The sequence below is a fragment of the Schistosoma haematobium genome, chromosome 7 (assembly GCF_000699445.3).
Source record: "Schistosoma haematobium chromosome 7, whole genome shotgun sequence".
Classification (NCBI taxonomy): domain Eukaryota; kingdom Metazoa; phylum Platyhelminthes; class Trematoda; order Strigeidida; family Schistosomatidae; genus Schistosoma; species Schistosoma haematobium.
The window spans coordinates 8,459,824-8,482,061 of NC_067202.1; the positions used below are offsets into that span (position 1 = coordinate 8,459,824).

The following is a 22,238-nucleotide window of genomic DNA, read 5'->3' on the forward strand; positions in this document are numbered from 1 at the left end:
GTCGTATCAGAAGATGCTTCAGTCATTGTGAACTGCATTTATCATGAATTAACCGGAAGTCGAAATACCTTGACTGACTCTAGAAACTTGTAAACTTGACTAACATTTTTTCTTTTTTTGTTATATATATGAAATATTTAACCTTTGACATTTCTATTGACAAGAGATGGTACAAACGCATGCCACGTCTGTCTCATATCGACTAACTTTCAAGATAATCACACAATAAACACTTTCTTATTATTCCAGTTATTGTTCATTGAATAAGAAATTCCAATGTCTTTGTCTACATAGTAGTAGCAGTAGTGCTAGTAGTGGAAGTATTAGTATTATTATTAGTAGTAGTGTAGTGAAGGAGAACACAGGTGAGGACAACCAAATTATATTTAGCACAACATTACAGTGTTACTTGGTGAAATAAAAAAAACTATACAATAATACCTAATTTACAAAATGTTCAATAGTTGTCTAGGACTTCATTGTTCTTGCATTTCTATACTAATTGCTTTCTATTCCCGTTCTTCCTTGCTTGATCTTCCTAATCTTCTGCTATCAGACATTACATTCATGACTCGCGTTATATACTACTTATGTCAATATAAGTAGCACGCACCACAGTAGTAGTAATTATAATAACAATAGTAGTAATTTTCATTTGTTTACACTTTCTTTTTAATTGGAACCAAATAACTATGAACTTGTACGTATCAAATAACTAAGACTCATTATATTTATATCTATATACATTTAATTATAGAAATATATCAAGTCTATAAAAACAGAAGAGACGAACTCTTATTACACCTATAAAGGTGTACAAGGTGTACATATGGCTTAATCAAATCATAAATTATCATTTAGTTATCTAAAATAATAATGAAGTCATGTAAAATGATCCAAAACTAAATGATGAACGTGAAGAGAATAAAGTTCATTCACAAATAATAATAATTGAAAAGAGATAGAATAATGTATATCAGTAGTAGTGGAGTGTGTGCGTGTGTGTGTGTGTGTGTGAAATACAATCTCATAGATTTATAATATACTTAATAAAATTTATTACTTTTAAGTGTGAGTAAAGTAGAAAAGGAAAGAATATATAGAGAAGTATGTGAAGAACAAGTCAATTTAATGTAGGCTACTTATGAGTCAGTTTATTTACGTATTTTGATTAGTGTACTTTCTTTTTTTGAAAGTTAATTAAGTAGTATATTCAATATGGTAATAAATCTAGTCCTACATTAACAACCATAGATGTAGGTGACAATATCAAGGATTATTCTTATGACCTTGACTTGAATTTTACATGAATCATTTATCATTTAATAATTGAGATATCCCTTTACTATTTTGGGTAAAAACTATATTTACATAAACTTTCCATTATTCCTATGGTAATTATGGTAGTAACAGATTGACATTCCCAACTGTTGTTGCTACCTTGACGTGGTGGTCAGGCTTGCCTATCGTGATGAAGCAACCGAGCTATACTGGCTGGAACAACTGTTCCTCAACGTCCTACCATGTCAGGTAGGTCGGTTGAAGAGCGGTAAGTCTAAAAACAACAAATCCAAGGTCCGAAGGCGAAGTCGTACTGCTGATTGTACAGAGGTGTGACAGCAGTAAGGTGTTTCCTTCAGACAACCAGCATCTGCAGCGATGCTGCCTTTCCACGAGGAGGGGTAGGGTTGGAAAAGGTCAACCCTAAAAATGCACACCTCGCCTTATCCCACGGATATCCGTCTCCGGCGGTAAGGTCTCAACAAGTACGGAGGTAACACAAAAATTACCCATAAAAAGGTTGTGTGTGACCGACCTCAAGCAGTTGTCCCTTGGGCACTGCGGTCACGCTCTCAGGTCACTAAGACCACCTCTAATCCAATTTCCTTTTCATGTACCTCCGGAAGGACCCTTCCACGGTGTGGGCAACCGGGAAGTGATAACCACCCTCATACTTCTAACAGCACTCAAGACCACTGACTAAGAACGATGACAGAAGTTTGGATTCAACAATGTTCCTTTGGTTAGCTTATGAATACTTTCATACTAACATTCTGGGTAAGGTTGTCCAATCGTTATCGTTATATGATATACCATAGATTCATATCGACATAATAGTCGAACATTTGGTTACTTTAATAGTTAAAAGTATAAATTTATACTAGGAAATCATTGAAAACAAAATACACTTGTATACAATATGATTCAAGCCAGATGAGAAATTTATAGTTTTATCTGTGAGAACTGAATTATTACCTTGTGTTTATTTCTTTTTTTTAAAAAAAAATTTAACGTTCTTTTGAAACGGAACAAAACGTTCTTGTTTTTCTCTCTCTCTGCTTATCGTCGTCGTCGTCGTCGTCATCATCATCATCATCATCAATATCGCCAGATTATTAATACGTTTATGTAATCATTATTACTATCATTATTTATTACGTAACCATAATACATACGCCATAATTATGCAATATTTATGCAAATGTTTGTTTTTTCTTTTTTGTTCTTTAAAAACTCATTCCATGAAGCAATAAATAGACACATGATTTAATAATAATAACAAAAAACATTCTCATATTTTCTACTGTCGACATTTATGAACAAAAATATAATAGACGATTGAAATGGTGGTGACAAGCGGTTAACTACCATAGAGTGGTATCGTCGTCAATATTTGTATATTTTATAATAATAATAATAATAGTAATGATAATAACAGTAATAATAGTAGTCGTAATTAAAAAAAAAACTATTAAGGTATGTTTAATTTTCTCAATCATAAATCAGTCGCCATTTGGTTTTGAAATCTACCTACACTTAACCAGTAATCATGAAAATATACTTTATTGTGAATAACAAAAGCAAACAACCAACCAACCAACAACAACAACAACATAAACACCAAATACATCTATAGTACATTTTAATTGAAGCATCATTATAAAGTCGAAACAAACCAAATTGAATATTAATTTCCATATTAACATGAAATAGTACATAATTATGCAAAATAATAGTAATAATAGTAATAATAATTCAATTCACTTCGTGTGAGAACAAATAGTGTAAACCAGTCTCATTATTACATCCCGTTAGTAAATTAGTGCAAGTTGCCGTTGGGGGGGGGTCATTAACAAAAAGAAACATTGAAAATTATTATATGAATAAATAACAAAGTAATCATTATTATGTTATTATAGAGAATGATTGAAGTGAATATTGTTGTTTTCGTTTATTTGTTTGAAAATTCTTCGTTTGTATGCATGTATACTACTGATTGATAATAATAATAATAAAATGGAGGAAAGAAAATGGATCTTTTAAAAAAGAAATAATTGTCAAAGAGTAAACTCTAAACTTTTTGAAACGTTTAACTGGTAATGCTTGATGTTCAACAGTTTTCCATTTGATACGAACATATAATGAAATCTATCTTGAAAAAAATTCTCATTACTCACGCAACAACAAATGCAGAAGACTACCAGTGTAGAAGCAGCCTCAGCAACAGTAGGTCTCAACATACACAAAAAGAGAAGCAAGATTCTCCGATATAACACAACATGCACCAGTCGAATCACACTTGACGGAGAAGCTTTGGAGGATATAAAAACATTTACATATCTGGGCAGCACCACTGATGCAGATGTAAAGGCGCAGATCAGCAAAGCAAGAGCAGCATATCTACAACTGAAGAACATCTGGAACTCAAAACCACTCTCAACCACCACTAAAGTTAGAATTTTCAATACAAATGTCAAGACAATTCTACTGTATGGGGTAGAAAATTGGAGATTTACGAAAGCTATCATCCAGAAGATATAAGTCTTTATTAACAGTTGTCTACGCAAAGTACTTCGAATCCATTGGCTTAATGTAGGCGAGAACAAACCAGATCTCAGAGGAGGAAGAAATCAGGAAGAAGCGCTAGAAGTGGATAGGACACACATTGAGGAAAGCACCCAACTGCGTCACGAGACATGCCCTCACCTGGAATCCTCAAGGTCAAAGGAGGAGAGGGAGATTAAAGAACACATTATGGCGAGAAATCGAGACAGACATGAGAACAATGAACGAGAATTGGATGGAACTAGAAAAGAAGGCCCAGGACAGAGTGGGTTGTAGAATGCTTGTCGGCGGCCTATGCACCATTCTCAGTAACAGATGTAAGTAACGCTGACCAACTAAACGAAATATAATTAACTTGATGTTAAGAAATACTTTTTCCATATAAATGATAAACCTAATGTTCCACAATAATTTCTATATGACAATTCAATTCATTAATCTAAGGTATTCAATGAAAGACGGGGTATTTTTTATTTGAAAGTATGAGTAAATCTAATTCTACATAAAGTTTGGATAATTTAATAACTATTTTCATGATGAAAACAGTCAACGTATTCTAGTTTATAATTTGGTTGATCATTTCACCTACAACTCTATCTGAGTAATACAAACATGAAAGTAAGTATATTTTCTTAAATGAATATTCATTGAATTATTTCAATCGCTGTACTGTTATTGAATGAATCGAGATCCTTGCTGTACACAAGTAAATACTCAACAAGCAGATATTTCAGTACTCTAAGGAAGACGTATAGTACAATATGAATATGAAATTACATCAAACTGTCTAGATGTGATTCATAGAAAAGTTTATAAGCATATATTGATTAACGATTATTCCTTAACAGTAATCGATATATTAAAAAGTCTAAAATGCAGCTCATATTCAAGTTGCTACTAACCATCATGATACAAATCTTATACAGGAAACCTTCGACAATATACTGTGGTGTGTGCTCCTTATATTGACATAAGTAGTATATGATGTTAGTCGTGAACAGAAGGTCTGGCAGCAGAAAGACAAGAGGATCGAACAGTAAACAATGAGAACAGAATGCAATTTGTACGAAGATGCCAGAACAATGAAGTCTGAGTCATTTTGAGACAATCGATGGACGTTTTGCTTTACGATTATTAGATTTTATTAACAAGTCCTGTAATTTTGTGTTAAATACATTTGATTGTCCCCATTGGTGTTTTTGTTCACTACAATACTACTTAAAAAATTACTTACTGATATAATTAGTTATGATATTTTATGGTAGAATTCGATTAAAGTTATTTTTATTAATATCAGATGGGTTATGTGTCAATTGTGGTAATTTCAATGGTTAAGATCATGAGTCAGTTGAAGCCAGGCTACCACGGAAAACCTGGAAGCACTGGACGTCAGTGCGAACTGCTGAGAAGTCCCACAATATCCAAAAACACATTACGTCTAATGGTATAAAATACTTTCCATTTCAAAACATCTTAATGGTTATATTTAAGCATCGAGAAATGTTTCTATAATGGAAATCCATTACGATAGTTTTAAATAACATTCAAGATAAGATGAAAAAGTTGTTATATTTGACATTCACAAGAGAATTGAGACTACTAAAGATTCTTTAATCGGCAAGTCACTGTGAATCAACGCTCAAAAACTCGGACATTTATATCTTCCAGTTATATATGATCTTGCATTAAAGTAATTTAAAGTTCATATGGAAATTAATCTATCTGAATCACTAATGTGGAATGATAGATTGTGAGCAATTTTTTTTCAAGTAGATGGTATAACTTAGAAGAAGAATGTATTTGTAAAATCTCAGCGAATGAATTTGAAGTAAATCCAACGTTTCGCCTGGCAACCTGGTTCAAGCTTTCTCAAGGAAAATATAATCAAACATCAAAATTATCGAATATAAATAAGTACATTGTTCTCTGGTTAACTGTATACTAAATAGGTCATCCAATCAACGTTAACACTATTTAAAGTGGGTATTTACATTAATGTGTAAGAGACATGTGGTATGAAACGAAAATTGTTAAGATAACAGATTGTATGTATACGTAAGTGAAGTGAGAAGAAATCTCACTCAGCTATATATTGTCTTCGGTCTGTGTGTATTAAGAAAACATATAATTTTATATATGAAATGAATCAAAAATGTCACAGCATGCATTAAATGGAGATAAATAAACAAGATAAAGGATTGAATTCAAAGAGGACGAATGTGTTTGTAATTGAAAGTTTGTGTTATTTTTAGTGTTCCAGTCACTATCCATCTTTGCTTATAAAAGCTTGTGAATTAAGGCAATATCGAGGCAGTATGCACAGTATGTAAATATGCCAATAACAGACTGATCAATTACAGTCTCAAACCTCAATGGGAAGATACAAACAAAACAATACCAAGTGAAGTTCCAGTCAACTGTTTAACATATTCAGATGCGATAACTGATTTGAACCGTTGAATTAGTTAATACAATATAGATAGGATGGAATAAGGAGTTAAGGTTTACTCATTAATTATTAGTTGCCATGGGACAGCTAGTTGTATTCCATCTCTCCTGATCTTACTTTTTGGATTAGCCCATATATGTAGGGCTTCAGCTGTTAGTCTTTTTCTTTAAGAATTAAAGCCTTTTTGAAGGATTCTTGTGCGATTGAAATCAATTGTATGACCCAATTCCATCGTGTGTAGTGCTATCGCTGATTTTTTCTCGAGTTTTCTTACCTGAACTAAATATTTAGGAATGTGCTTTAAGCTAAATTTGTGTTCCTCCACCCTCAAATTCAGTTGCCTTGATGCTTCACCTACATATGTGGCATTACAGTCACAACATTTGAGTTCATAAACATAATTCTGTTGTACATCCTTGTGTATTTGATCTTTGATACTTACTAGTCTTGATCTTAGAGTATTGTTTGTTCGAAAGAATACTCTTATATTTTGATAAGTTAGAATCCTTCTGATCTCTTCTGAAATACCTTTACGATATGGGATCACCATTGTGTTAATCCATTCTTTTTGCTTAACTCTTTTTTTAATAATATCGTTTTGTTCTTCATTCTTAATTATTCTTTTGATAACTTATGTTCTAGATTTAATTCAGTGAATATTCATGGATGTACATTTCTGTTATGATCTCAGACTGAGATGTAAAAACCATCGGAACTTCATTCGATAAAAATATCCCATAGAATTTCTTATTTTTGTAAACAAAAATTACATTCTAATTAGAATTTTGTTTTATTTCAACTCGATAATGAATAAAGTTTAAATTACTTAAGTGATATTCACTTGGTGTTGTTTTACTTATATCTTCTCATTGTTATTTAGGATTCCAATTGATCAGTCTCTTGTTGGCAACAACAGTGGAACAGATGGATAAAGTAATTCGAAGAACTCTTGAATAGGCCGGCTACAATGAATCCACCGGACATCGAAGCAGCGCACACAAATCTTCCTACAGATGTAAATCCACCAACGACGGAAGAAATCAGAATGTCCATCATACGAATCAAGAGCATGAAAACAGCAGGACCCGACAACATAACAGCTGAAGCACTGAAGTCAGACATCGAAGTAACTACAAACATGCTTCACCTTCTATTCAAAAAGATTTGGGAGGAGGAACAAGTGCCGATGGACTGGAAAGAAGGACACCTCGTCAAGATTCCAGAGAAAGGAGATCTGAGCAAATGCGAAAACTACAGAGGCATTACACTACTGTCAATACCAGAGAAAGTCTTCAACAGATTGTTGCTGAACCGGATGAAGGATGCAGTAGATGCCCAACTTCGAGATCAACAAGCTGGATTCCGTAAGGATCGATCGTGCACAGACCAAATTGCAACACTACGCATCATCGTCGAACACTCAGTTGAGTGGAACTCGTCACTATACATCAACTTCATTGATTATGAAAAGGCATTTGACAATGTAGATAGGAGGACGTTATGGAAACTTCTTCGACACTACGGAGTTCCTGAGAAGATTGTCAATATTATCCGGAACTCATACGACGGACTACAGTGCAAGGTCGTGCATGAAGGACAGCTGACAGATGCATTCCAAGTAAGGACCGGAGTCAGACAAGGCTGTTTACTCTCTCCCTTCCTCTTTCTTCTGGTGGTCGACTGGATTATGAGGACCTCTACATCTGAAGGAAAACACGGAATACAATGGACAGCTCAGAATAAATTAGACGATTTGGACTTCGCAGATGACCTAGCCCTCCTATCGCATACACACGAACAGATGCAGACAAAGACAGCCAATATAGCAGCAGTCTCTGCATCAGTAGGCCTCAGCATACACAAAGGGAAAACCAAGGTCCTCAAATTCAAAGCGGAAGACAGCAATCCAATTACTCTTGATGGCGAAACTCTGGAAGATGTAGAATCCTTCACATACATGGGAAGCATCATCGATGAACAAAGAGGTTCAGATGCAGACGTAAAGGTGAGGATTGGCAAAGTAAGGGCTGCATTCCTACAATTGAAGAACATATGGAACTCAAAACAACTTTCAACCAATATCAAAGTGAGAATCTTCAATACCAACGTCAAGGCAGTTCTACTGTACGGAGCTGAAACTTGGAGAACAACAACAGCCACCATCAAGAAGGTACAAGTATTTATAAATAGTTGTCTATGCAAAATACTCAACATCCATTGGCCGGATACCGTCAACAGCAGCCTTCTGTGGGAGAGAACAAACCAGCTTCCAGCTGAAGAAATTAGGAAAAGACGATGGAAATGGATAGAGCATACATTACGCAAATCATCAAACTGCACCACGAGGCAAGCCCTAACTTGGAATCCTGAAGGGAAGTGAAAAAGAAGAAGGCTAGAGAACACATGCTCCTTCACGAGGAGTAACAGGCGTAAGTAAGTAAGTAATTCTTGTTGGCATATGTGCCATAAATATTATTGTAGACGGTTATGATCGTAAAAGGAAGACAATGTTTCATATGGTAAGTTGAAGCCTATCTAAATTTAGCATTGATGGTATTTGTTGAATGGATGTATTAATCATTCAGTTCACTATCATTCGGAATCAACTCATGCACTATTTTAGTTTCCTATATGGCCTGTCAAATAACAGAACTAATAATTATGTACCATTTTAGTATATAATGAATTTAGCATGGTTAGATATTCTCTTTGCGATGAGTTTATAGTCAGTATTTATTTTATTTCTAAAATTTTAATTGTCTTGAATTACAGACTAGATATTCAGTATCGTGGAAATCTGAGGGTTCAATTAGATCGGAATTAATAAATGACAATTATGGTAGAGCATAGTATTTCTATTCCGTTCATTATTTTTTAGCTAGTTAACTACCTGATAATAGGATTAAGAATACTGTATTGCGCTCGTAAGTAATACAAGTCACTTATTTTTTAAATCTGTTATACTTCCAATTCGTCTGGAGAGAACCGTGTTTACGTTTGTGACTTCCCGATAGTAAACTGACAATCTTACACTGGAGCAAACTCAAAATGCATTAGTTCTCATGGAGATATCGTGTTGTGTGTGGTACTAACGTCGACAGATATGAGTAGTATGTATCATCAATCGAAAGTGAAATGCCTGAAGGCAAAAGGTTAAGAAGATCGAAGAGAAGAGAACGAGAACAAAGAATGACTACTGTAGAAACAAATCAATAATAAACTTGGAGACGACTGGTTGACATTTTACAAATGAAGTATTTACTGTATGGTTCTCAGATATTATCAAGATATTCTGTAATTTTGTGTTCAAATACATTCGATTTTGCCCACTTGTGTTCTTGTTCACTACAAAACATTATGAGGAGATAGCAATTAAAATAAACAGTTTAACTCATCATTATTTATTCAATATACTTGAAATGAAGTCCACATGGAATGGCTATTATATCTACATTGATTAGCAAAATTCTTTGATTGTTATTCAGAAATTATAGACTTAGTTACACTTTATTCACTCTAATGTATTTTATGATCAATTGAATGTACATTTAACAAGAAAGTAAAGTATCAAGTACTGTCCACATTATAACTTTTTATATTTGCATTCAGTTACGTCCATATTATACCATTTTGCAAAAATAAATATCTTACAGCAAGTGGTATTCTTAATGTAGTATTTCTGACGGCATCTTACACAATTCTTACAACTGTTCTTATAGACTAATCGGTACTTAGTAGTATAAAATGTTTCCGAAATTCAAGGGGTAAGATTTAAATATGTGAATGAGAAAACCTACTTAATTTCATGTATGACAACTAAATCAATTGTTAATCTTGAATCGTAAAGTTTCCTATTGATACTTTGCATTAGATGCGGGTTTTTAATTCGTGAGAAGATTCAATTCTCGTCAAGATTATAGATAAGTCATTCTGTTAAGTATTTACTGTTACTAATCTAAACGATATCTAGTCGCTTAGACTAGTTGACAGACTTTAACCTGATTGTTAAAGTATCACTATCACACTGGACTGGCCAAACATTCATTCTTAATTAAACGGATATTGTATTACTTAAAATTGCTTCACAACTTATAAATTATACTACAAATATATTCATTATTAGTACCTGGATAAAGAAACAATTCGCCATTTATTTCCTATAAATCTTTTAAAGCACTGAACATAAAACTGTTTTTTGTTTTTTTCTATGTATTTAGTGATGGATTTTTGCATAGAAACTCTACGATGGCAAAGATAGTGTTATATCCAGACGAGAATAATGAATGGTAACTTTTGAGAACTACTTATGGACCAATACTATACATATATTTTTATTGTATAATTATTAAGTAGCTAAACTATTGGCATATTCATGTTCCTCTTATTTAAAGCTTTATTTTGACCCATAGATAATTAATATACGATTTACCGTTCTTGAGTTCTGTCCAGTCTATTAATTACAGTCTCCCATATTCACAGGCACTTTTGGCTAGATCTTGTACAAATGTTGTTTCCTATTTGGCGGTACGATGTGGTCTGTTTGGTTTTTATATAAAACCAGTATATCTGAAATACATGATTCATATGGCGGAGGCTAAGATTTGTGTTCTGGACTTAATAGGTAGGACTAGGCACGAGTAAGGATCGATGAGTACTCTAGACTGTTCTTACGGGTTTTATGCGTCATTGGTCAGTCGATAAATCACTATTCTCTAATTTGTGGCATCATTACGTCATATATTGATAGAGGCACAAGGCCACTAGTTATAACAGATAGTACTTCTAGGTGTTCATTGTTATGCATAATGGTTACAAAGTATTTTTGATGATTGCTTTTCATTAAAATTTCTTGTTTTATGTTTGTTTTACCATATACATTTACTATCATAAGTAAACTTTCAATGTAAGAATACTCAGAGTCAAGAAATTCACTTACATTATTAAATTCTGCTATGTGAAATTAAATCTAAATCCAAAAATACTTTATTAACATTAACTATGTCTTTATGAAATGATTATTTGCGTAAAAATTCATGGTAGTCGACTAAAGTTTCGTGAATTAGTAAGACTTAATAAGACATATACTGAGACGAAACAGACGTCCAGTGCTTCCAGGTTTTCCATGGTGGTTTAGATTATGTCGACTCATGAATTCAACTAGCAAATTACTACATTCCACACAAAACCCCTTTCTAATCATTTATTTCAATTAGTTTTGTGACTCCACAATACTATTCTTCAAGTGTTGAGTAAACTTTACAGAAATCTATTTTCAGAATGGGGTTTTGTGGAGATTTTAGTAATTTGTAAGTTGAAATCATGAGTCAATTGTAGCTAGACCATCATGGAAAACTTTTAAGCGCTGGATGGCCATTTTTGTAGTTGAACGGTAGTTAGCAGTCAAATCCAGGATATTCATTTCATCATATTCGGGACACATCAGACAGATACACACTTACAACCTGGTGTTAATGTTTTTTTATCTACTTGAATCTTCCCATTGATGTTAAGCACTGCAATTGATCAGTCTCTTATTGGCATAGGTGCATACTGTACGGATCGCCTTGAAATCCCCTTAAATCACACAATCTTTAAGCAAATATGGATAGTGGCTAAACAGTGGAATGGATGACACGCATTTCATACTATTTGGTACTCGTTAGCTAGATGTACCTGCATCTTAGAGTTGATGTTCATTCTGGAACTCCAACTCAGTACCGTTCGCTTCAAGTGCCACCGTGCTTTTGTAATGGTGTAAATTTTAAATTCACTTGGTATTATTTACTTGAATCTTCTCATTAATGTTTAGAAATGCAACTAATCGGTATCTTATTAGCATATGTGTATACTGTACGGGTTGCTTCGATACTGCAGGTACATCCAACTGAGGAGTCCCAAATTGGATGAAACGCGTATCAAACTAGATCCCACTGTTAGCCACTATCCATCTTATAATGAATGTCTTATTATTTACATATAGTAAATGAAAGTTCATAATAATCATAAACTGTCATAGGATATTAAGGTCAATCAATCAACGAACTATTCAAAACAGCTAATAATAATAATAATGATAATTTATCAAATGAATATATGATTAATCTACTAAAGAAGAAAAATATAATATTTCACCTTAATATTACATCATTAAATGATAATGTTAAAATGTAAAATAAATTATACTACACTATATATACTACTGTCTATACTATATATACTACTGTCAAAATTGTAAAGTAAGATTTAAGTAAACTTATGTAATTCCAAAACAAACAACAAATCAAACTATCTCGTTATGAATGATAATAAAAATTGGAAAACATTAAGAATAAATAATAAAAAGAGAAAAAAACAAAATAACTATTTTTATGGTTTATTTATTAGAAAATCAAAAATGGATAATAATAATAATAATCAGTTGAACACAACATCAACAGTTGGTTCATTGTTCATTGACCTTAATTTTAGTGTAACTAATTACTAATTTTTATTGGTCAGAGTAAAAGTATAACCATTAAGTCACCTTTCTATTTTCAATATCTAAATCCAACCTTCAAAACAACAACAACAACAAAAATTAAGTTTTAGGGTTTGTCCTTATTGAAATTAAGTTTTAGGGATTTATAATACAATTTTATGAAGGGTTATAAGTTATGGTAAACTTTTAAGTCTATCAGAAAACAGGAGAAGTAGCATATATATATATATATATATATATATATATATATATATATATATATATCAGACGTTCTAAATTATAAACTAATTTATTGGTTGACTTTGTGGGTTGATTAAAGTAAGAACACTATGGAAAACCTGGAAGCATTGGACAACCATTTCGTTTTAATATGGAACTCCTCATCAGTACATATCCACGATCCTGCATGTGGGACTCGAACACAGGACATTTGGTCTCGTAAATGATCCCCTAACCTTCAGACCATTCAGTCGATATCCAAAATATTCGTTTATTTTTAATTTTCCAACTAAAGTAAATCAGTGTTAAAGTGTACAGAACATTGAAATTTCTCAGAAATTTCCATTATTAAAACTGCATTTTATATTTAGTGGTCGATTTTAATTTTTTTTAAAATTCACATCGAAGTTTATAGGATTATTTAATTGCATAAGAACAATCGAATTATTCTTAAAATACAAGTTTATATTACCAAGAAAAGCATTTATACTTTCTGACAATGATATCACATAAATTACACATAACCACTCATATATAAACAGATACTGTTAACAATTTTGTATCTAAGCAAATGATTCTATTTTATTGAAAGTTACAGTTAATTGACTTAGATTTTGTTAGTATGTTGTATAGAATAGTAGTAGTAGTAGTAGTAGTAGTAGTAGTAGTAGTAGTAGTAGTAGTAGTAATAGTAGTAGTAGTAGCAGTAGTAGTGGTAGTAGTAGTAGTAGTAGTAGTAGGAGTAGGAGAAGGAGTAGTAGTAGTAGTAATAATAATAAGCCTAAAGTTTTCTCACAAATGCATAAACATTTTTCAACTAGAAAGCTAAATTTTTTTTATTCAAGATTATTTACATTCATTAGTTACTAACCTATAAGTATAAATGAAAAGTTTATACAATTACTTCTATTCTAAATAAAATGAGTCAATAAGAATGATTAATTTACATGGTCACTTTTATGTATAATCTATACATTAGTTCAGTCTTAATTTAATACATTTATGTATTGTCATAGTCATTTAATATTTCCCTGTGCAATATCTTTATGGATCTATTTTTGGATATGAATTGTTTATTCAAATGAATTCTTGATTCCAAAACAAAGAAATAGAACGTTTTAGTGTCAACCAAAGAATGTAGAATGACAGATTCGATGTCGTTGTCATTGAAAGTCCTATAGAATAATTTCCATTTCAATATGACAGCTTATAACAATTCACATATCTATCTATCTATCTATCTATCATCATATGTTCATTCATCTATAACTTTGAATAAGTAATTCATCGTTGATAAATTCGAAAGAACTTTATATTAAACGATAAATATACATTAGAATGAACAGTTTTAATAAAGCTGATATACCAGTTAAATGTGTTCTTCTGTTAATGTTCCTTTAGATTGTTGATAGATATTTAATGGATAAAACTTTACAATGATTGCTTGATTACGTAATAGAAAATAATATTAATGTTTCAATAGTGAACGTATTTTTTTTATCAGATGAAGTTTGTGGATATTATAGTAATTTCAGTGATTAAGATCATGAGTCAGTTGAAGCTAGACCACCATGGAAAACCTGGAAGCACTGGGCAGCCGTTTCGTCCTATTGTGGGACTCCTCAACACTGCGCATCCATGAACTCGCCCCCTGCGAGGTTCGAACCTAGGACCTACTGGTTTCGCGCGCGAGCACAATTTCATTTCAAATATGTCTTATGAACTTCTAAATTGATACCATCTTATAAAACATCAACAGAAATACAAGATTTTTCTAATGATAGATTGGTATTTTAGTTGTTTAGACTACAATCTCAAATCAAAGATTTTCATCTTTCTTTTAATCTTAAACTTTGTTTAATTCTACATATATGCTTTACTGAATTAATTCAAGTAAGTGAAGTGAGTTAACACAAATACACAAGTATATGAATCTCCCATATAAATACAGAGATTGAACGATTGAAGTATCCAACAAAACCCAAGAAACACTTCAGAAATTCTACTTATACATAAGGTCTGTTCTTAGAGCTGAAGTGTTGAAGAAAACATATCTTTTAAAAAGAATCCTGATGATTATATGGATGATATGAGGCCAGGACAGTCGTTCAATTCATATGTTGATGAGAACAACAAACATGTAAAATTTTCTAGACCTTCTTATTCGAAATTTACTGTATTATTATTATCTCATAGTTTTAATTTTTAAAAAACGTCATTTGTGACCAAAATTCCAAAAAAAATATGAAACAATGGCGCACATGGAGATCATGAATACTGGAGAATTTCAGGGGTGTTTTGATCATCAAAAAGGGAAATGGGATAGTAACTTTACTGACAATTTGGAGTATTTTAATAGTAATTACAGTTATGTACCTTATGTACATATTTATCAGACAAAGCATATATATATATATATATATATATAATTAATGCCACAAGACATTTGCAAAGTGTTGAGTAACGAGGAACGTATTTATACACATCCATCGTTTGATACTACGAAAAGATAATTGTTCATTGTTCACAAAATCACTTATATCAGTAATGTGTAAATTTCTATACTTACCACCAACGTCCTTTAATTTGAGGTACTTTCTCTTCTGTATTACTTTTATTCAGTTTATTGAATTTTATTGAATTAATTACTGGATTTTGCCATTTCAATTGAGTTCTATACTTTAATTGTTTATTTTGATGATCAACATAATTTGATAAACTTTTATTATATGCACTTTGTATAATTGATGAAGGGTATATTGTAAGCGGTTGAAAAGATGATGATGATGATGATGATGATGATGAAGAGGTAGGCAATTTCATAAATTTTGTTCTTTTCATATCAGAATATTGATTCAGTAAACGTGATTGTTGAGCTATTTGTTGTCTGTATGGATTTAATTCTTGTTCTTTATTCCATAAATAGGAAGTTTGTAAATTATCATTGATTTCATCAATAATTTCATCAATATTATTATTATTATTATTGTTAGTAGTAGTAGTAATAGTAGTTGAGTTGTTGCTAGCAGTTTTACTATTCAATGGAAGATTATTTTCTGACGAATAAGAATTAGAAGCAGATAATACTGATGCATCATCAAAATAAAATTTATCATGAAAATCAGAAAATTTACGTTGAAGTTTGGTTTGTATAAAAGATGGAAACACTAGAGAAGATGATGATGAAGTTAATTGTGCTACAGAAGCTGCTGGAACTGCTACCACTCCTTCCTTTGACGATGGCGACGACGACGACGATGATGATGATGATAGTATATTTGGTAAATAATGTTTTTCTGAAAGATATCTAACAGGAAATTTGAATCTATTCAAATGATCCGGTAATGTCTTTATATATTGACCATAAATATTATATGATAAAATGATTAAAAGAAATAAATTATAAAGTTTAATCATTTGCATTATATCTTTCAATTTATTTCTCATTACATAGTATCAATGTTTATACTCTTATCCATTTATTTGATGTTTCACAACGTAGCATATGAAAATCAAATGACAAATTGATGGGATTAAGTTGAACAATCATAAAGAAAGAAACAAATAGAAGAACTGTACGTATTTGAAATGATCATATAAAGTGATTATCAGTAGTAGTAGTGGTAGTAGTAGTAGTAGTAGTCGTAGTTCTACTAAATTATACTGAGTAATTATGTAATATCAAAGTGATAATAATGTTTCAATATTTATAATGTAGATAATGTATATAAAAGTAGTTACTGTGTGATTTCCCTTCGTTTGTTTCTTTCTTTTTCTTTCTTTGAAAAGAAAGAGAATAGAAGAGTAGATCAACTACAACAACAACAACAACAACAACAATGAAGAGAATTGGGTTTAGAACAAATAAACACTGTAGTACAAATAGTTCATTTAATTATATGTATGTATTCAAATGAATGATTCAATTTGTATTTATGTCATGACCATGTGTTCGCATCCATCTATCTATAGGTATCATTAATAAAATTACTGTATTGTGTATTATGATATTAATAAACATTAATAGTGATTATATTCAAAATGGTATTAAATCTCAATAGAACATGTATATATATATACATATATTAGTGCAGTATATTAGATTGAGTAATGAAAAAAAGAGAGTTTCTTCACAGTTAATTTTGTTTCAGTATACCTTTTACATGAATAGGATTCCATGGTGTAGTGTTTTTTTTAACTTGTTTTATGCATTATGTTTATATGTACGTATGTTTGTAAGTAGTATGTATGTATGTATATATGCATGTCATTGTATGTATTGGTGAAGTGTGTAAAATTAAACATCGATAAATATAACATTTATATTCACTGGAAAGAGATATAAATTCGTATCTAATTTGATTCGGTGCAGTTTTGGGTTCTTCTTAATTTATTTTTTTGTCTTGTATGTACAACTGTGCTATTTATGTCTGTCTATAATACTGACCCTGCAAAATTTTGTGTAAAATATTAATAATCATAATAATCACATTGGCGAGAGAGAGAGAGAGAGTGAGAGAGTGAGTGAGTGAGAGGGTGAGGGGATACAAGAATTTTTTTCAAATGCTAAACATACACTGGGATACAGTAACCAATCCAGTAACTAGCTTGTCAATCATCAAAATGAAATGAAATCAACTAATTTTGGCCTATTGAACTATTGAACGAATAAATGTACATATTTATCCATATGCAATGTGTGTAATTGAATAAAATATTAGATAGCAATTTATAACCTACATGTCAATGTGATTTCATCTTTTCCAGTACTGGATATTCATTCATAAAGGCATAAGGCATACAAGTATTAGCTTATAAATGAATGATTGTTTTATTTCACCTGTCACCATTAAAAATGTAAAAAAAAAGAAAAATAAATAAATAATCACAACTGTCTAGTGTAATGTGTAACCATAGATTCACTTTGTATGTGTGCGATATAACCAATGATACAATAACTAGATTCATGATTATTAAAATATTATGATTTAGTAACCATGTAGTAATTAGAACTATCACTAAGTGATTGATGAATATCTAATTCTTGATTTATTGATCATCTTTGTATTAAAGAAAAAAAACTCATCCATTTTAATCTTTTTCACCTTTTCTTCTTCTTCATCATCTTTATTGTCAGATAATTTGATTTACTGATTACAGTCTTACTTGTCTAAGATTAATTACTTCTCCATGTAGTTTTTGTCTATTAGTGGTCGTTTGTAGAAGGAATATGATTTTTTAAAATAAAGAAAGTAAAAAGCTACTATCACCACTGTGAATAACATATGTCAATCAACATCAACAGTACTATTCATAAGAATTACAATGAAATATTGACAGTTTTAAGGCGAGACTATAATTTATGGACGAACCAATCAAATATAAGATAACGGGTCACGATTAGTGGCGCAAAATTCATCCATACATTTGGCTAAATAGAGTTTTGGCATTATAACTGATGTCAGTTCGCGATGAAAACTTTAAGTCTAGATTTTAACCTTAACCATCAGCTGTAAATGAGAATTCTAGCTGCTTCATAAACCTCATTTAGTCCTAATCAGTTGGTGTCCATTCTCAAGGTCACGTAAGCGTCGCTCATAGGTCGTCCATAAATTATAGTCTCACCGCTTTAACTAAGAAGTAAGTTTAGAATTTGTACTGTACTTTAATATAAGCTTATAATCATTCAATAAAAAATTAAAATAATCTGATGTAATACAAGAGAAAATAATTAAAACAATCTTTTGATAAATGGTTTAGTTAGGTTTTGTTGGGGACGTTAGATCCCCAGAACTCACTTGGGAAAGGACCTAATTTTGTAATTTTATTCAGAAAATTTGAATTTTCTTTATTTTCGCGCCAAAGGCGCTCTTGTCACCTTCATGTCGTATTTCACACTGGGAAGTATCTTGAATGCTGTTGGTCCGTTGCATCTTTCAATATTCTATTTGGTAACTCTCTCCAAGGACGGTTTTGTACTGTATATATATACGTTTTGAATTGTGTTTGTTGTTATCGTTCGTTTCTGGCTGTTTGCAGAATATACTTCCCATTCCAAGCTTGGTCTTCTCCCTCTGGTTAGCGGGGCTGGGACGCATCAAATAGCTAGCTTACTGGTTTTTGGTCACTGAGTCTTTGTTCTTGTTCGCAGACTAAGTGAACTCGTGATAGCTTCAACCCTAGCAAATTTGGCGACTGTGGTTTCGGAAACATGGATCCTTCTAAACTTGAATTATTACTCGAGCAGCAGATGAAACCTATTCAGATGTTAGCAGATACAAAGCTCACGTCTAATACTCAACCAAGCAGTTCTAATCCTGCTACTATTGCACCATCAGTTGATGGTATTGCTAACAGTATCTCCGAGTTTCATTACGATCCGGAATCCAATGTCACGTTTGATATGTGGTTTCGACGTTACGAAGACTTATTCAAATTTGACTTTGCTAATCAGAATGATGCTTGGAAGGTTTGATTGCTGCTTCGAAAGTTGGGTCCTAGTGAACTAGACAGGTATTGCAACCTAGTTCTCTCTCTAAACCCATGCGATCGCTCATTCTCGGACACTGTCCAGCCATTGAGCCAACAATTCGAAGACAACTCCTCACTATTCAATGCGCGCTATCTATGTTTGAAGCTCACTATGAACGAAGATGATGATTTTCTCACACATGCTGGTATCGTAGTGTCAGATACGACCAAAGTTCATGTAGTCCAACAACCACGCAACTCGCATAAATCTGCCCCAGTGACATCTAGTTCGAGTCAACAGACAAAAACAAATCCTCCTGCCCCATGCTGGCACTGTGGTGTATGGCATTTTGTTCGATACTATCCATATAAACAACATCGGTGCAGTAAATGAAATGCGGTGGGTCATAAAGATGGTTTTTGTCGAAAAAAGAAGCCAAGCAGCTCCAAAGGTACCAGAAAACCTACGTCTGGATCCAACACGAATTCGTTGAGTCTAATAGCAAGCTGTGAGAACTCAACCCCAGTTGAGAGGAAATTTATTACCCTTAATATTAATGGGGGCCCGCTTAGATTGCAAATAGACACTGCATCTGACATAACAATTCTCTCACGAAAATACTGGTTCAGAATGGGAAGACCACGCATGGCACCAGCAACACAGAAACCTCGAACCGCATGCGGTAATTATTTACGTTTGTTGTGATAACTAGATCGTAAATTTTCTTGTCACGATTCGACGTATACCGGGGTGTGTTACATCACACCAGCTGATCTTAATCTACTTGGTTTAGACTTGTTTGACCGGCTACATTCAGCTGACGTTCCGTTAAGCACTGTGTGCCATCTGGTGAAACAACCTCATGAACCTGAAGCAAATTCAAAAGAACTAATGACGGAGTTTTCAACCGTTTTCCACCCTGTATTAGGTCAGTACACTTATATGAAAGCAATATTTCGGTTGAAAATTGGAACTAAATCTGTATTCCGTCCAAAGAGACTAGTGCCATACGCAGCATTATCGAAAGTTGACGAAGAACTTAAACGCCTTCAACTTCAGGCAGTTATTACACCTGTTTCATATTCTGTTTGGGCAGCACCCATTGTGGTTATTAAGAAGGTTAATGGCACAACCCGAATATGCGCAGATTTTTCCACAGGTTTTAACGCAGCTCTCGAACAACATCATTACCCACTCCCAGTCCCTGCAAATTTGTTCAAGATGTTAAATGGTGGGAAGTTCTTTGCAAAGCTGGATCTCGCTGATGCCTATTTACAAGTGGAAGTGGCTGAAGATTCGAAAGAGTTACTTACCATAAATACTCATCGTGGCTTGTTTCAGTACAATCGCCTACCATTTGGTGTTAAGACAGCCCCATCTATTTTTCAGCAACTAATGGATACCATTCTATCGGGTATCCCGGGGGTCGCAACTTATCTCGATGATATCTTGATTGTTGCCACATCGTTAGAACAGCTTAGAGAACGCACAACAGCTGTACTACAACGCATCAGCGATAACGGATTCCGATTACGCCCAGAAAAATGCCAGTTTTTCTTGAAGTCAGTTAAATACTTAGGATTCATCTTTGATGCCGCAGGTCGCAGGCCAGATCCTGAAAACACCCGAGGTATAAAACAGATGCCGACTCCCACTAATATCTATGAGCTACGATCACTCCTGGGACTAATTAGCTACTACTCAGCTTTTGTTCCGTCGATGCATGACATACGCGCCCCGTTAAATCATCTTCTGAATAAGAATACCAGCTGGAACTGGACAAAAGAATGTGAAGCTACATTTTGCAAGTTGTAAACAAGCATAAGCTCTGAACTATTACTGACATACTACGATCCGCGTTCATGCCTATCATTGTCGCTGCAGACGCTTCAGCTTTTGGACTCGGTTCTGTCATCTCACATCAGTTCCCGGACGCAACAGAGAAAGCTATTATGCATGCATCTCGCACATTAAGTTCAGCGGAAAGAAAGTACACTCAAACAGAAAAATAGGCTCTGGCCCTTGTGTTTGCAGTACGCCGTTTCTACAAATTCTTGTACGGTCGAAAATTTACTCTTCTCACTGACCACAAGCCTCTTCTCAAAATTTTCAGTTCAAAATCTGGTGTTCCAGCCCATTCTGCAAACTGTCTTTAGCGATGGGCTTTGATACTTTAGGGTTATGATTTTGACATTCAGTACCGGTGCACCCAACAGTTTGATCAGGCTGACGCCTTGTCACGACAACATACGGCCGGCGAAGATTAAGTTATTGCCTCCCTAATGACAGAGGACCACGCGTAATATTACCTGACAACCGCTATTCGTAATTTGCCAGTCTCAGCAGCTGAAATAAAATATGCATCCAAGAACAGCTCCATCATAAAGAGAGCGATGACATACGTCACCAATGGCTTCCCGCCAACTGGACTCGATGGTGACTTGAAGCAGCTTTACCACCGTCGGGACTTATTATGCGTCGTAAACGAATGCTTGATGTTTGGAGATAGAGTAGTGGTGCCCGAATCCCTAAGATCAAAGGTGCTAAAGCAATTCCACACTGGTCATCCTGGTATAAAACGAATGAAATCCATCGCCAGAAGCTGTGCTTATTGGCCCCTCATGGATCAACACATCGTGGATTTAGTAGGTAAGTGCACGCAGTGTCAGCAAGCAGCCAAGTGTAACGCAAAAGTACTGCCGGTCCCATAGCCACAGCCTGAGTATCCCTGGTCCAGGATACATGTCGATTTCGCAGGCCCAATTAATAGAATC

The 22,238-nt window shown here is 33.3% G+C and overlaps 1 protein-coding gene across 1 annotated transcript in view; it reads right to left on the bottom strand.

The window, feature by feature from the left end:
• The window catches only part of WNT1 (Protein Wnt-1), a gene marked incomplete at both ends in the record, with an annotated part of 38,486 nt that extends 22,047 nt beyond the window's left edge, over positions 1-16,439 (bottom strand). Inside the window, one exon of the mRNA XM_051219583.1 lies at positions 15,562-16,439. Coding sequence (XP_051064355.1) covers positions 15,562-16,439 — 878 coding nt within the window. The remainder of the gene's footprint in view (positions 1-15,561) is intronic.
• Between the last annotated feature and the right edge of the window lie 5,799 nt (positions 16,440-22,238).